Below are 17,387 nucleotides of genomic sequence, written 5' to 3' on the forward strand. Positions count from 1 at the left end.
GTGTGTACAAGGTATTTTATTCAAGGGGACATCTGCACAGTCTTTTACTTACTTTGAATAACAGGTTTACACAACAGAACTGGAAATGCCACGAACAAAAAAAACCTTTATTTCTTGCTGTCGACAATGATGCTTTAGCCAGATGCTCAGTGGGCTGTTGGGCATGGCATGTTGAAACGTGTATGAACACAAAGGTTAAGGGACTAAGGATAAATGAAGAAGCACAACGAAAAGCACACAGAGCTGACAGACGTGCATGATCTGTGTCTGTCTAGCTGACCAGGCCACACAGACAGGCAGTTCCTGTACTTCCAGATGTGGTGCATGATGGGATCAATGACACAAAAAGAGAAAACAATATATATTATTGTGCCAGCACGCATAATTATTTGATGTTAATTGCCAATGGTTGTCTCCTTTCTATTGTTTTTTCTATTTTTCAAATGTTTGTGAATATATAAATATGTATTACGGATGATGTGTAGTGGTACAAAGTACTCGCATGAGAGTTTTTTTTTATACATGAGATGTTTCTAATTTTTTGCTTTTTTTTATTCTGGTTGTTCTTATTGGGGGTTGAGGTTACTGGGACTGCAGTCTGATGGTGTTTCTGCTTCCAATAAAATATGAAGAAAACATTTTTTTGTATTCCTGGTTTGTTAAACGGTTCTGAGAGACAGTTGCAACCTTGCTATTGTTGACTGTACGAACACACAATTCTACACGTACTTTATATTCCTGCCCTGCAACAGCATGCATGCACCTTAACTCACCCGCTTCCAATCCACTGATAATTAACAGAATAATCAAATGTGTAAAAAAAACATTCTAAGTTATTTAAATTTTTGAAAAACATTAATATATTTGCTCCAAAAACTGAAGAGGCGAGGCATCCTTCTTTTTCAGACTCTGCGTAGGAAGGAGATTTTGAGGGAGTCTGGGATGACTAACTGCTCAGCACGGAGGACGGGGGAGGGCGAGTAGGGGAACGTGACAGGAAACACTCGCCGCACGTCCATCAAGAGCTGGGGAGGCTGACCGTCAGTGCGGCCTTTGAGAAGCCCCTGGAGGAGTACAGACACACACCATTCACATTAGACACACTGCTTTAAAGGTAGAGTCAGCCATTCTGGAGAAAGCTTGTTGACAAAATCACTTTTTGTCCAAATCAGTGAATATTTCCTCATGATCCACTACCTGTCCTTACCGTGTGCTGACTGAAAAATATTTAATAGGTAAAACACAGTCTAGGCTCTGTAGACGGGTATGTAAACAAAGGGTATATGTCAACATATGTAGCCCACCGTAGCTCGCAACATGCCCGTTTACAAAGCCTAGGCTGTGTATTAACTCCAGATTTCTTTTCAGCGCGCACACACACAGTAGCAGAACGTGAGGAGATCTTCACTTATTTTGACAAAAATAGATTTTGTCTTAGAAATATACTCCAGAATGGCTGACTCCACCTTTAACTGGATGAGCATATAAAAAACCTTGCAGGTGTTGACCATACCTGGACTTGACGGATGAAATTCAGTGTGACTCTTTCATCAAGGTCACTGTTGGGACTGTAGTGGGTCAGAATCTTCACAATCTGTTGAATAAAAACATACCAGCAGGCCATTACACACACAACAATGTTTTTTCTCTCCTCAGGCCAGATGGACATGGACATGGAGAGAGAGAGAGAGAGAGAGAGAGAGAGAGAGAGAGAGAGAGAGAGAGAGAGAGAGAGAGAGAGAGAGAGAGAGACCCACCTGCTGGCTGGACAGGGCGGTGCAGGTCTGTACTAGCGCTTGTGCGTCCGCCTCGCTCTTCTTCCCAGCCTGTAGCAGCTGAACCGCCTGAATGAGGGGCTCCAGTGTGGCCACAGCGCCCCCTGCCTGTAGACCTCGACTCCGCAGCCACTCCTCCAGCAGACTCACATTATACCTGCACGAAATAATATGAATGCATTAACACTAAAATGCAATAAATGCATGAGCTTTCCAATGAGACAATACTTTTACATTGTTAATACATTTTCAGGCATCTTTATTTTAATTGCTAAAGCTGTACTTTGTGGTTTTGTATTGCATTAGGATTAGTATCTCTTATTTTGTCCACCTAATAAGATCCTCAATTGGTGAAAGAGCTGAAACTAATAAGAAAACAAAACTAAAAAACGGTGTTACTTAATTTTTGTTTAGAGTTAAGTTCAATAAAGAAAATTCTATAACACGTTTATAAAACAAAAACAAACAAAAAAATATATTGTTAAAGTCTTAAAATGAAAATGTAAATATCCTTCAATAACATAAACTGCAGTTCAATGCAACATAATTAGATTCTATTAAATAAATTCAAATTTAAAAAATCTATTAACATTATATATATATATATATATATATATATATATATATATATATATATATATATATATATATATATATATATATATATATATATATATATATATATATATATACAGTATATACTGTTTATCAGTGTGTATTTCTACCGTATTTGCATGCCACGGCTCCAGCAGCACATGTCTTTCCTCAGCAGCAGGCTGTTGAAGGCGGAGGCAGCGATGAGGTAGGTGAGCTGGTGGAAGACCTGCTCCATCTGTGTGTGGGGCAGAGCCTGTTGGGACAGAGCAGTGTGAAGGGCTGACAGCTCCCTCATCACCAGCACCATAGTGGGGGCCTCTCCTCCTACCATCCGCGGGTCAGAACCAGCTCGCTTACGGGACGTGGAACCAGACAGACCGGGGATGGTCTCACTCTCTAACAGAGCGGGGACTGTGGGGGGAGAGGAGATGCAAAAGGGAGTAAGATAAACTTCTGCGACTGAAAAGCTCTGCAAAAGACACTCAAACTGGAAAAAATCATTTCCATGTCATCCTTCAAAATCGCCATCTGAACCATGTTCACTGATCCATGCAGCAGCTTTTCTCCATCCCAGTTCCCCGACGACACATTTGTAAGGTGTTCCCATTCATATTCATCCCTATACCTATTCAGTTCTCATGTTATACTTGTTGACTGCAGACTGTGTTCTCATTGCCAATTTAAAAGGTGCTACAGGGAACTTTGAAATATTTCTGAAACAGTCTAATTTTTCCTCTGATGATCATAAATTACATGTAACAGCAAACGAGACCATCAATGCAAAGTATGCTATTTTTATATATTTTTTCTTAATGCCTTTGTCATGACTCATGGGTAAGCTCACCCAGCAACAAGAGCTGGGGTAGTAAACCTGAAAGCTCCTTTGAGCACCTGTAAGTTTGGTGTTTAAGTTGTATTTTATGTCATTTTTAAATAGTATTTTATGTGTAATATATTTGAATTCCTAGCCCTCCTCCCCTTCCCCTAAGTGGCTTTTGTCGCTGGTCAGGCAGCCATTGTAAATAAAAACTTGTGCTTAATGACTTGCAATGTAAGCATCTTCATTGTGTTGCTACCTATGATGTTCTGTAGACGTTTCTCAGTGATGGAGAGCAGCTGCTGATAGGCCTGGATGCAGAGGTCACTCAGGGCGCGGATCAAGTCACTCAGATCAGCGCTCAGTGGCACCACTTCGTCCGAGTCAAGGGTCTGCAAAGTAATCCATCCGGTCATAACTTCACAATGTAAGATGTTTTCATTCTATCTATATCAGTTACCATTGAACCACCAACTGCTACAACACATTATGCTCTATTCATTACTTTTTTTATCAGAAACTAGGAATGTGTTCAGGATGAGCAAAAACTCTCGAGAGATGATAAATCATAGCACTGGGATTTTTTGTTTTTTTACTGGGATTTTATTCATTCATTTTGTGACAGTTTAGTTTGTCTCAATTGATGAAATGTAAAAAGAATAATAAATACATGTTAACCTACCTTCTTTGGAGAGTGCTGGGTCAACAGGTCGTGCAACAGACAGGCGTTTTTCAGCCACAGAGCTGTCATGTCAACACGGCTACTATGTTTCTGTATGGACACATAAGTTACATTGTCACTGGGAAATCATTTCTGATATGATAAAAATGAAAATATCTCAGTGCTATAACATGTACAGTATATGATATACTGTATACCAATGTGTGAGAGAGATCAATGGGTTTTTTCCATGGTCCACTCTCTCCTTAGAGACCAGATGGTTGGGGTTGGACAAAAACAATCTCACGAAAAGTCTTTCAAAGTCAGTTGTCGATGCGCTGTGAGTGAGTGACAGCCTACCTGACATGAGGCCATCTGCCCTTATATGAAAAACCTCAACCATATGGTGCACCGAGCAGGTTTTAGAGCTCAGGTTTACCTTCAGAGCGGCCTTCATAGCAGTGACGGCCGCGCTACAGAGCGAGCGAGCATTTGCTGCGTCTCCGCTGCAGTCGGCCTGACGAACACACAGGAAGAGCACACCGGCTGCCAGACCGGGAGGCAGGGACAGGGCGCAGTCAACACGGATATCTGGACAACACACACACGCACACACACACACACACACACACACACACACACACACACACACACACACACACACACACACACACACACACACATAGCAGCAATGGAAGAGCGAACAGGGCCAGGTCAAGAGTTAGTTGCAGTAAAAGTTTGTTCTTGTGAGTCAAATCATACTCTGAGGCAATACTGGTGTCTCCATACCATAGATAGATTTCTAAAGTTTGAAGAATCAAACTTTGATTCTACAACTACAACTGTCATAGGAGACATCATGTCGTAACAGTGAAGAATATAATAATATTTTTTTTGTTTTATGGATGTTTCCAATAAGCAAGGGAAAATAGCAAAATGACTCTTAATGAATAACTCTGATGCAGCCCCACATATCCACAACAACATACAAAAAAGAAATCAGTGAAACTATCAGCAGTTTAATCGTTAGACAGAAAATGCAACTGTTTAATAAAAGGATTCATTTTTAAAATACATTTACAGGGGAAAAAAACAACAACAGTTTCCTAGTTCCCCCTTTTCAACTTCCGAGGATGTGCTTCTTTTTGTTGTCTTAAGCCCAGTTCAGACCAAAGATTCGCCTTGCAACTGCTTGCAACTCCTTGCGACGAGACGGTTGAGACGTTCTAAAACTGGACCTTGCGATTTGACATGTTGAATCTTCTGCAACGGCTTGCAACGCGCTGCAACGAGCAGTTCACACTGCTGCGATTTCTCCCCCGCGACGTTCTAAAACCGTCTCGTCGCAAGCAGTTGCAAGGCAAATCTTTGGTCTGAACTGGGCTTTATGTTACAGTTTATTGGCCCTGATTTAAATTACTTTTGTGAGTGTTCTATATGGAAGACGGATCAATCTCACCTGTGATGAGGTTCTTTATGAGCTTGGCTTCATCTTTTTTCCTACATTCCAGCAAACCAGTGACTGTCGCTGGCTTTGGTCTGGATAGACTCGGAGAGGGCTGCGGGGGGAAAGCTGATGGGAGAACTACAAAGAGAAAACAACACAACACACATAACTGAAACAGCAGCACCAGCAAAAATGTTAGTGGAGGTTGGAGCTTTATACTGCATGTTGTATACAAGTTCATAGAACAATCTAATGAGTGGAACCAAAGTTATTCAATGATGACATTCCTCTAATCATAAGCGTTTACCTATGTGATGTACTCAATATACATTTTTTAACATCCATATTTTTAGGAGCAATACATGTTCATGTTCCAAACGTAGCTACATACTGTGATGTCAAGTGAAATTCATATTTCATAGTGCAGAATAATAAACAGAGAGACACACACCACACAATTCTGAAAGTGCAAACAAGAAGCTCCAGGTTTGACTCAACCCTTTAAGACATAGAAGTGACAGAAACAGAGTGAGTCTGATGAAATCGCACCTTGTGTCAGGAGCCGTCGAAGTGACACTGTGTTTTTCAGTTCCTTCAGCTCTCTCCTCAGTCTGACACACTCTTGCTCTCTGGCCTCTAGTAGTTCCTGCAGTTCCTTTAACACACAAGCAAATGAACACGTATGTTAAGTGTCTGGCCTATAGCCAATGCTCACAGCCAAGATGACTTTCAGTAGAAACAGTGTTAAGTGAATGAAATTACAAGCAGCTGGAATCTGCCGGGCAATGGAGTCATTAGGTCGGTGTTTGGTGTTTTGTGCCCCCAACGGAGCCTACAAGGCAGCACTGGTTAAGGTTAGGGTAAGGGTTAGGGTTAAGGTTAGGGGATAGGGCCTTCCAAGTAGGGCTGCCTTGAAGGCTTGGTTGGGGGCACGAAACACCATCAAGCGATAAGATCATGTGAGGGACTGGGGGAGGGGGTGTAGAAAGCCATTTTTGGGAAGATGTGAGCATAATAGGGTCAGAACATTAGGACAAATGTTTGTTTCAACGGTATCCTTTGTGCACCACGGATGACTGCCTTAATGCGATACAATACGATATGATACCAAACGATAGAATACAAATGACACAATACGGTGACTAGTGCATTAAAGAGTACTTCATGCTAACCTTACCAAATTTGGAGTCTATTGCTCCAGTTTGAATGTTTCGAACATGGTTGGGGTCAATGTATGTTGTTGGCCATCGACTGTATTTTTTTAATGGCAGGCTGATTCATTCAAAAAGGTACAAAGTGAGCCCATACCTGTGGGTGTTCTGCATTGGAGGAACCAGAGATTGCTTGAGTAAGCTGGCACCTCAGAGTCTCCAGCTCCACCTGCTGCTGACCGCGCTGGCCACGCAGCTGGCTCTCCAGCAACCTGCCACAGACCAGGGGAGAGAGAACACAGGATCATCAACCTAATGTTAACCATAACGTAAAAACTGAGGAGGAAGCAAGTTGATGATACACTAATAAAGGGAATGAATGAGCAGGTAGTGACAGACTGACCTGTTGGCAACTCGTACAGCATCGTAAGCGTGTGCCAGGTCCTCTCCTTTCATCTTCACCGCTGGGTCCTTGGCCACATCCATCCTATCCATCAACTGCTCCTGTTGTTCCAGTGCAAACATAAATACAGTATGTGACATTCTTATGCCTCCGCGCCAGCAATAGCCAAAGTTTGCACAAATGTCGACTCAGATTTCTGAGGCCAAAGTCAATACTTTAATGAAGCATTTTGGGATTTTTGTCAAATTCATCACAAACTTCCACTCGATGGTGAGCTGTTTAGATTTTGGAGGTCAAAGGTCACTGCGACCTTACATATTGTCAGGACGCAATTTGACAGCTTAGTGAACTTTTCATTTTTAAAACTAATTTTCAAGTGTGTGAACAACCTTGCTCCAGAAATACTCTGCCAAATGATAAACAAACTGGACAGTAGAATTAGATCTAGGGGTGCAACGAGCGGAAATTGTAGAACCGCGAAGGGCAAAACCACATTCGGACAATCATCCTTTGTAGCAATAGGCACTAAACTGTGGAATACACTACCTTCAGAAATCAAAACATTGACAGAGGTCAAGTTTTTAACATACAAGTAAAACAATGGTTGAAACTGAATAAACCCTGTGAACATTGACACGCACGACATGGGCGTGCGCGCACATTCACACATTAATCATTGTCCTTGTTTTTGTTTTGTTTTTTATGTTTCTGTATATGATGTCTTCTGTATTTTTATTCATGTGTACTTTTTAGTAAAGGCCTAACCAGGGACAGGGGTTGCAAATTAGGCTCAACTAGAAACCTGTATGCATGACATCTATTTTATATTTCATATGAAAACAATGTACAATGCTCAATAAACTTCTAAATAAAATAAAATAAATAGGCTATGCCTCACGGAGGCATATGAATGAAAGGGGGTTGTTGTTATTTCCTCCCCTTATGATGATAGTGTTGAACGTTAGGACAGTTAGTGCCCATTGTGGATCAGCAAACTTCTTTTTCCTCTTTGCGTTTTGTTTTTCCTTCTCCTATGTTCACTCACCATTGGTGTCTCGGAGCTCCACACTGACACTCTTCTCTCAAAGGAGGGGGACATGATGCTGACTCTGCGCACCTCCTCCGGGGAAGGGAAGGCAGACGGGAAGGGCGAGACAGAGAGCGGGGTGAGAGACTGAGGGGAGGAAGGAGAGAGAGGCTCCAGGTTGAGACTCTGGGTGGAGTCTGTCCTTCTGTGTCCCAGGGTGCGCTGTTGTGAGGAGAACAAATAAACACTCTCAGCAACCAAGGTGTATTTTTAGACCAATATGTATTTTTTTCTCCTTGAAGTATTTCACTGTGTCCAGGGGTGCAGTCATGAACCTCTGAGAGCAGGCTCATGTCCCTCAGGTTGTCGTATCTCTGCTCCAGTCTGGTGAACTCTCTCAGGAGACCCTGATACTTTCTCCTCTCCTCCTCCAGCTCTGCCCTCAGGGCCACATTAGCATCAGACACAGCCTCAAGAACACCCTCTGCACGCACACGCGCGCACACACACACACAAATATAGAAAAACACAGAGAGGAGGGAGAATAAGGGTGTATCTGTGACGTGATGCAATGCAGACTGTATGATGCTGCAGAGCGAGAACCCACCTTCTTGTGCTTTTTCTTGTTCGAGCAAGCGAGCAGAGAGATCTTCTCTCTCTTTGCAAAAACTGTCCCTTTCTCTCTGCAGGACTTGCAACTCCTTAGAAAAACATAGAGAGAACGAGAAGAAACAATAGAAAAACATTCAGAAAATCTAAATGAACTAAGCTTGCAACAGGTAAGGAAAAGGAAATGTATATTATGAAAATATATGAAAGTCTTATTCTTCCAGCACAGTATTGAACGGTGTGAGGTTCATTTGAATTGGTAGTAGACCCACATGTGTGAGTTGAAGGATCTCCTGGGCGGCCTTCTCCTCTGCTCTCCTCCTTTCCTCCACCTCTGTCTGGCTGATGACGGGGCAGGGTTGAGGTTTCTCCTGCTTCTGGCCCTCTAGTTTCTGTATGGTTGCCCTTAAAGCCTCCAGCTCGGCACTAGAGGAATCTCGCTGTGCATGCAGGGTTTCTCTCAACACTGCACTCTCCCTGGCCTAAAACCAATACAAACAAAGCTTATACAAATTAAAAAATTTAAATATAAAAACAACAAATGACTTCTTGACGGAGAAGTTATCAGTAGCTCTCCAAAGATCATGCTCCCTCCTTCACCCACCTCATGGTCTGCTTTCAGCTGCAGCTGCATCAGCTTGACTTCCATGCCCTTGTTGAGCTCTCTGAACTTCTCCACCGAGCGTGCCTCAGACTTCAGTTTTAGCAGCTCTCTCCTGGCAGCCCTGCGGCGCGCGCAGCACTGCATGAACACCACGGCCGCATGCACCCGCCTGTACGCCCGCCTCGCCAACCACCCACGCACTCTCGCCTGGAGCAACACGGCAGCACGCTCCGTCACCAACTGAGAAGAAAAAATAATTTTGCCAATTTTTTTCATCAATTCAGCTTATGACTTCATAACCTAACTAAGTATTGAAGGTTAACTTCTTAACCAGGGATGCAACATTCTGGGAATTTGGAAACTTTCCATGGGAAATTATGGGAATAAACAGGAATTTTGGGAATAAACAGGAATTAACCAGAAACTAACTAAATTAAAGGTTTGCCCTTAACATTGATTTTAAATATAGTTGGAGGAAATATATTTTAGCATAATCTTGACTTAAACAACCAGATTTCATGCAAGTACATTTGAGAATAAATGGTATTCCTCAATCACATGCACATAGCAAACTGGTTACTGCAGGGATATTGAGGCCAGGCCCATTACATGCACTGTGCATTACTCCATCACATGCACAGAAGATTTCTAGAACCCTGGAATATTTAGGCATTTAGACATTTTTGACCTCATTTGCAACCCTATTCTTAACAGATCAGAATTGCAATTTCAAAGACAAAAAAACAACAACAAAAAATTTAAAATGGTCGGATGGAGTTTTTTTCTAAGTTTTTTTTAAACTTCTACTCAAGAGGCTAATGAAGTGGTTATTAAATGCTGACCAGTCTGTATGTGCGGCGCTGCAGCGTGCCCCTGGTGAAGGCCTGGATGGTGGTGGTGGCCTGTCGGATCATGAGGAACAGCTGCCTGACCGCCACCATGCGGTAGGTCTTCTGGATGACCAAAGCTGCCTTAGTGTAGCGCATGGTCATAGCCAGTCTAAGGCCAAAATGACAAAGAGGAAAATTTTACTGCAGATCGTTGAGAAGTTAGACATTTTGGGGTGATTGATCAAGTTTACACAAAATATCTATCTATCTATCTATCTATCTATCTATCTATCTATCTATCTATGTATCTATCTGTCTGTCTGTCTGTCTGTCTGTCTGTCTGTCTGTCTGTCTGTCTGTCTGTCTGTCTGTCTGTCTGTCTGTCTGTCTGTCTGTCTGTCTGTCTGTCTGTCTGTCTGTCTGTCTGTCTATCTATCTATCTATCTATCTATATTATACAAGAAATATGCATCAGGATAAATATATTCTCTCTCTCTCTCTCTTTTTTTTCTTTCCTCACCGTCTGGCCAGAGCTCCTCTGCAGTATCTTTGTATAGTGAGAATGGCCCAGCCCATCCTGGAGTATCTCACACGTGCCAGCCATCCTCTGACGCGACTCTGGATGATCACGGCAGCAACACGCAGCCTCTCAGCTCTCAGCCTTTCCAGAACAGCCACCTGACCGGCCCGGAAGAAGACTTTGGTCTTCCCAAAGCAGTACTGGTCCGTGTCTGGGATGAGCTGAGGCAGAGTGTGTCTGCACGAGGCCTGAGGCTGCTCCTGGCTCTGAGGACCCCGCAGCAGAAGACGGTACCTGCTGAAGAAGTCCTCGTACGTCCATCTGGAAACAAGAGGTTTAGAAAATAAAACTTAGAGAAAACAGTTCAGTTTGATAGTTCTGTTAAGATGGTTTGTCTTTGTTTTGTCTATTTCTTTATTATTTTAAAGATTTTTTTTTTTTTACGTTTTTCTTTTCTTTTATCAGACAGATTTGGAGAGACAAAGTTGAAAAGGGGTAAAGAAGGGAGGGTATGCAGAGAACCGACCATGGGGAGCTGAGCCTCTAGGGGGCTGCTCTACCACATAACGAGCGTCCCTTGTTTTTCTTTTTGTTTTTTTTTCTATTGGTTGATTTCTTTATTTCTGGAAACATTGACCAGAAACGAAGTAGAAAAATGAATAGTACATAAACTACAAATAGTTCTTATCCATACCCCTGGTAAAGGCCAGTAAAATACTTTTGGAAAACTCAACTCTTGCCCATACATAACTTAATTCATGTCTTAGAGGTAGAACAATAACTTCCAAAATCCTCTTTTATGCGACATTCTTTTACATTTCTTAAAAGCAAAGTACTCCTACAGAATGAGAGCTTTGCAGAGACTGTCTAGAAGGTACCCAGTAGTACCTTGATGGATATCCTGCAGCACTGATGCGAATTGTCTCCAGCACTCCACAGGCTCTCAACTGCTGAACTGTCCTCCTGGGGTCAAACCTTAAGAAAAGCAAGGCTGTTAGGTTACTGGGTGCACAAGCGACTAGCATCATGGAAAAAAAAACACTTGTCACACAAATACAATTTTGTGTAGACAAGTCAAACAAATACATACACAAAAGGTTCCTTGAGATCGTTGGGTTTGATACAGCGGACATAGTGAGGAGTGGTGCTGTTGAGAGTGTCCATTAGCATCTGTAAGGACTGACGGAACTGACGGGAAGAAAATAACAAAGACAAATTCACTACTCAATCCGTGTTCAGACAAAGATGGATAAAAGGAAAATGCAGCTGAAGAAGAAGAACAAAGTCAATAGAGCACACCTGGAAGCCCACTGTCAGCCTGTGCTCTCTGGTGGCTCTCTTCCCAGAGCGAACACTTCCATTAGCTACAGACGATGCATTCCCCTGCTGCTGGAACAACTCAGCCACCAACTCAGACTGACACACACACACACACACACACACACGCGCACACACACACACACACACACACACACAAGCACACAGGCACGCACGCACACACAGGCACGCACACACACACACACACACACACACACACACACACACAAGCAATTTAGTCATCCTCTAGACACATAGAAATGTAAACAAACTCATGAAATTGATTACATAGCATAATGTCTACCTGACTCGCTTTGAGAATGTTAATGAGCTCCTCAAAGACTGTATCTCGATTCTTGTTTAAGAAGCCATCACATTCATATTGCACCTGATGGGGACAAAGAAATGGTGTTGATAGATATTGACTGTGGAGTATATCAGACGTGTACGTGACGTGTAAGAGAGTACTACATTCCAAAAGCTATATTTGGCTATAGTTTTCCCAGAATCACTGTGTGGATCTTCATCACTCACCGTGTCAGCAAAGTGCAGTACGATGAATGCGCTGTTTGACATGCGAGGTTTCCTGAAGTGTGGATGGGGCCTGCTGGTCAGGTGTTGGTCATACAGCTTCCGCACCCAGCTCTCATCTGAACCTTTGGGCATCTGGTCATAAGATCACGGAATATACAGCTTACTAAAAAACCTCATTAGTTTCGAAAGAAAAGAAAAGAAAGATCCAGGGCTTTAAAGCTAGAGTGCGTAACTTTTTCATATCATATAAAAGACAGCCGCTTACCTTCAAGTTATTGCCGAATGGGCTGACACAAAGTTGACTAAGCCTTATCAGCTCCACAAAACACTCTCTGTATTTCTCAGTATTGCAGCGTTTACAAACTGGTGTCAACCCCCTGACACTGGTGTAAGAACTCAAGAAGCGCCCAAAAAAGTGTTTCAGTTTTTGATTCTACTGCTAAGAAAAAAAACCTGGACGTTCAGCAGAAGGAATACAATCCCCAAAAAGAAAGAGACCGACAAACCCCGAAGGGTGCCGACAGTGTTGTTGTAATTACTCAGAATTCCTCACGGGGGGCAACAGAAGTTACGCACTATAGCTTTAAATAGCGCCTGACATGTTTTAAGTTTCAAGTAAATTAGAGTGCATGCCTAGCCTGGAAATCCATACCCGGATATCTTGAACGATAGAGGCAGCAAATTTAATTTGCCAGCGCCTAGTGGCAGGTCTGGGAATGCCAGGCTAGTGCATGCCTAGATTGAGCCAAATGTATGTGAGACAAAAGAGAGGTGAAAGAGCAGATAGTACAAAATGACAAGAGAAGACTGAGAAACAGACCCTGCACTCCTCATCTAGGAGATCAAACAGGCCCAGTTGTCCCTCTATTAGATTGATGCACTGCTGATTATCACTGAACTCAATCCTGCTCCAGGCCAGCTCTTCCCGGACATACTCCTCCTGCTCCAAGTGGAACACATGCTGCGGGGGAAATAAATAAATGAATACATGACTTAAATAATTAGACACAATGAAAAGAATTGTAACAGCTCCAAGCAGAGGGTTCACACACAACACAGTGAGGCCACCTTGGCTATAAAACAGATCATCACAATGACTTACCCTGTTAAATTGCTGTTGCAGCTTTTCGTTCGCGTAATTTATGCAGAACTGCTCAAAACTGTTCCGGTCAAAGGTCTCAAACCTGTTCAGAGAGAGAGAGAGAGAGAGAGAGAGAGAGAGAGAGAGAGAGAGAGAGAGAGAGAGAGAGAGAAAGAGAGAGAAGATTTGTCAGTCCAATTTTGTCACGCAGATTCCCATTAAGAGTGTACATAGTTTCAAAAGGAATTTGCCTCTCGTGTCACAGAGGCACGTGGCTCACCCGTAGATGTCTAGCACCCCTATAAAGGATTTGGGCTGTGCCCTCTGGGTGCGCAGAGCTGAGTTGAGCCTCTGGACGGTCCATGTAAACAGCTGGCCATAGATGTGTTTGGCCAGTGCATCTCTGGCCTCTAAAGCCTGCTGGCCAGATGTAGGTTTGATCAGCATCTCTCCCCCGACGGCCAGTCTGCGGTGACACAGCCAGTGGGCCATCTGAGTGCATTCCACTCCTAACAGCTTGGAGAAAACGGCCAGAGAGCGCTCGTCTGCCTGAGGGAAAACAATGGACATTAGATGGATAGAAGCACTACGGAGAGAGGGAGAGTATAGACGTAGCCTATAATAGAAATACATTTCTTCTCACATCAATGTAACTCCGCTCAGAACTTCTCCCACTGGCTTGGATGTTGACGTTTCCCAGGTGCAGAACAGCTGACAGGATCCTGAAGAGCTCCATCTGTTGGTCGGGCTGCACACCTGCAATTTAAACAACATGGTTTTAGCTTCATTACCAAGGTCCAAGGACATGATTGAATTGTATCGAAATGTTGACTGAGTCAGAGCAGTTACATCCTTGTAAATCTGAGGATATTCATTGTGTGTGTGTGTGTGTGTGTGTGTGTGTGCGTGCGTGTGTGCGTGCATGTGTGTGTGTGAATGCAAATACTCTAACCCAGAATGGTGAAAGCATTGCGAGTGCGCTCCAGGTCTGACACATCATCAGTGCCAGGAATCTGCATCTCTCCTCCCTGGCTGGTATAGTAGAAATAGTCAGGTGCCTCTGGAAGAAATAAGACAAAACACAGTCAGACTGCATGCAACATGGACATCATAATACACAACAAGTAATGGACACAGTGAATGTAAAAAAAATAAAAGTGTTATCTTGAGAACAAGCTATGTAGGTCAGCCTGTGATTAAGTCTCACCCAATTTAAGGGATCTCATTTCAGGCAACTCTCTGGAGGCACACAGCTGGTAGAAGATATGGTAGTTCCTCTCTGCGGATGCCTTTCATACACACAAACATACCAACACTGTTCATACACATCTGATTAACCAATTAATACAATGAGTGTATCTTTTTTTTTTATCAGCAGCTTACTTGGAAGACAACCCTGGACTTCTCCAGTAGATAGGTCCTCATGTTGGCCGCAATGATGTCCCCTTTCTTGCCAAAGCCGATCTCGATGTACTTCCCAAAACGACTACTGTTGTCATTTCGTGTGGTTTTAGCATTCCCGATAGACTGGCGACACAAAGAGTGTGCTATTGGTATCTTTTGTAACAGACACAAACATAATTGACAGGAAAAAATCCTCATTTCTAAGTAAGAAATCTATTCAACGCATGCATCACCTCCATTATCGGGTTGGAGGCCAGAACCCTCTCCTCCACGCTGGTCTGCTGCGCTGCTCCACCAACTACCGCAAAGTATCGCATGGTGAATTTGGCTGAGACTGTTTTCCCCGCACCAGACTCTCCACTGATGATGATGGACTGGTTTTTGTCCTCCCTACACACGCACAGTCAACACTCGACTATCAAACCATCATAATATAGCAAAGTTATGAATTCATGTATGTTGTCAAAGGTTGTGTATTAGGCAAGAGATTGGGATCTGACTGATGTACACTTGACTACAGTTTGAAAGGTCAGCAAACACTTAGTTGATGTAGACTTTGAACTCTGACCTGGTCATGGTGCGGTAGGCTTCCTCGGCCACAGAGAAGATGTGAGGTTCCATGTCAGCCATGTCCTGACCGCTGTAAGCATCGATCACCTCCTCTCCGTATATGGGGAGCTGGTCATAGGGATTGATGGCCACCAACACAATACCTGGAGGGACCAGAGAAGTGCCATCATAAGGAGTTCATAGGAAGATAATAGAAATAAGATAGTTTGAAATAGCTGTATGGTTTTTGTCTGTATATGAAATGCACTTTAAAATTTAATTTTTTTCAAACGTTTTGGAATGGCTAATGTCGTCTTTAGTGTGAGAAGAGGTACATTTAGATAGAAAAAATATGTTCCCCCAAAAAATGCATAATTTAAACAACTAAATAATGCCATAATAATAGTAAAGGCAAGGCAAGTTTATTTATATAGCACAATTCAGACACAAGGCCACTCAAAGTGCTTTACAGGGGCAAGATTAGAATACATAAAACACATTATAAAACATAAAGAAAATGTCTAAATACATCTTAAACCAGCTGCTGTGAGGGAGTTGCCTCTGCGGCTCAACCTTTGACCTAACTGCAATATAATTGACATTATGAGCTACAATCATGCAGACAGAAGCACACTGCTGCTGGCACTGTGCCAGTACACATCTGAAACAAATGATGTTCCTCATGTTGTCCCACTTTTAGTTTAAACCATCCCCTCCTCTCAACAACATTTCCTTAAATGACCCCCCTCAACCATTGGCTGTCCCTTCTCAGTGCTCACCACAGTACGTGTAGATGCTGTTATAATCCAGGAATCGAACCCGGAGGTTGTGCAAGACGGCAGGTTCGTGGAGAAAGCTGAGAGCCGTTAGATCATTTTCCCCCTCCAGGATGTCGGGGTTCCCCAGGGGTGGCAGATCAGAGGGGGACCCCACTGGGTAACCCACATCCTACCAATGGAGAAGGACATTAGAAGTTCTTGTTGTGGGAAGTTAAGCATATTTTCCAACAATAGAGCTATGCATGATGTTGTTCTATGAGGACCATGACAATTGAGCATTCACATGGATATGTTGGGGGCTAAGGTAACATTACTGCCTGTCTCACCTCTCCATTAGAGAGCTGTAGCAGTAGTTGTTTCTCTCCAGGACTGTAGTCCTGAAGCAGAAGGGCTGACACCCAAACCGCATCTGGGTCAGGAATCCACACAGTCGCCCCCTAGCAAAAGAACAGACTGTTTAAGGCACAAACTATATAAAAATCTGATGATTTAAGGAAGGGGGGAAATAAATGATGTTGAGATTTTTCATGACACAATATTTCATATTCTGTCTGGTGCACGTAAGACTTCCTGGCCCATCCCAGACAAACCATTTGTCACCCATCAGCACAAAAAGCTACTAAACGTTGTTAAAGATTAACACTGGTCATCCTACTCTAAACCGGCATTGGATTATCCATTATCTGCTTGGAAACCCATCTTATTCATTTGTATCAACTTTTGATATTACTTTATAATTCACACTTAATTACAATTTTACACAGACCAGAAAAATTAGAAAAATATAAAACAATGACAACCTATTTGCAGATTTTGGAATCAGCAAAACCAGTTTTTACTGTAACTCCAGAACACAAACAAAAACTGATTTTATGGAAATTTTACACATGGAAAGACTAAGAATCTAATACCAGATACGTCATAAAAACACAACAATTGTCACATCATTAGCAACGTTGTTTTTAATATAGGAATTATAACTCTTCTTGCCATGATCCACAAACGTTAGGCCCTATTGGCACATGAAGGAGCACACTAAATAAATAAATAAAAAACAATCAGGTCAGATCAGCCTTACCTTGCTGTATAGCTCCAGTGAAGCCATCATAACTGTTTTAAAGCAGGCTTGGAGACATCACCTAAACGTCCCTCTGACGAGTCTGTATTCTCCACACTTCTGCAGGAGAGACACTTTGCGTGTGACAGTATTTTGCACTTTGTCCAGTGTCACACAAAGGCATGAGGACTGTCAAGTTAACTGTTAATCTGTGGGAGGACGCAG

The 17,387-nt window shown here is 42.7% G+C and overlaps 1 protein-coding gene across 1 annotated transcript; it reads right to left on the reverse strand.

Annotated features, from left to right (window-relative positions):
* Positions 1-902: 902 nt before the first annotated feature.
* Positions 903-17,210, reverse strand: LOC307253854 (unconventional myosin-Va; the record flags this gene model as incomplete). Its single annotated transcript, XM_080032050.1, has 35 exons — positions 903-1,064; positions 1,514-1,594; positions 1,758-1,932; positions 2,501-2,783; positions 3,449-3,581; positions 3,872-3,961; positions 4,290-4,441; positions 5,310-5,435; positions 5,847-5,952; positions 6,606-6,720; positions 6,852-6,952; positions 7,897-8,100; positions 8,214-8,362; positions 8,486-8,579; positions 8,760-8,969; positions 9,092-9,331; positions 9,934-10,090; positions 10,442-10,762; positions 11,330-11,416; positions 11,532-11,629; positions 11,741-11,857; positions 12,063-12,146; positions 12,293-12,424; positions 13,113-13,253; positions 13,395-13,476; positions 13,654-13,922; positions 14,017-14,129; positions 14,326-14,433; positions 14,581-14,662; positions 14,757-14,900; positions 15,011-15,167; positions 15,346-15,490; positions 16,106-16,274; positions 16,432-16,542; positions 17,184-17,210. The coding sequence occupies 35 exons, from the start codon at positions 17,208-17,210 to the stop codon at positions 903-905; spliced, it is 4,965 nt and encodes a 1,654-aa protein (XP_079888176.1).
* Between the last annotated feature and the right edge of the window lie 177 nt (positions 17,211-17,387).

This window comes from Ammodytes marinus, assembly GCF_949987685.1.
Source record: "Ammodytes marinus genome assembly, chromosome: 8".
Classification (NCBI taxonomy): Eukaryota; Metazoa; Chordata; class Actinopteri; order Uranoscopiformes; family Ammodytidae; genus Ammodytes; species Ammodytes marinus.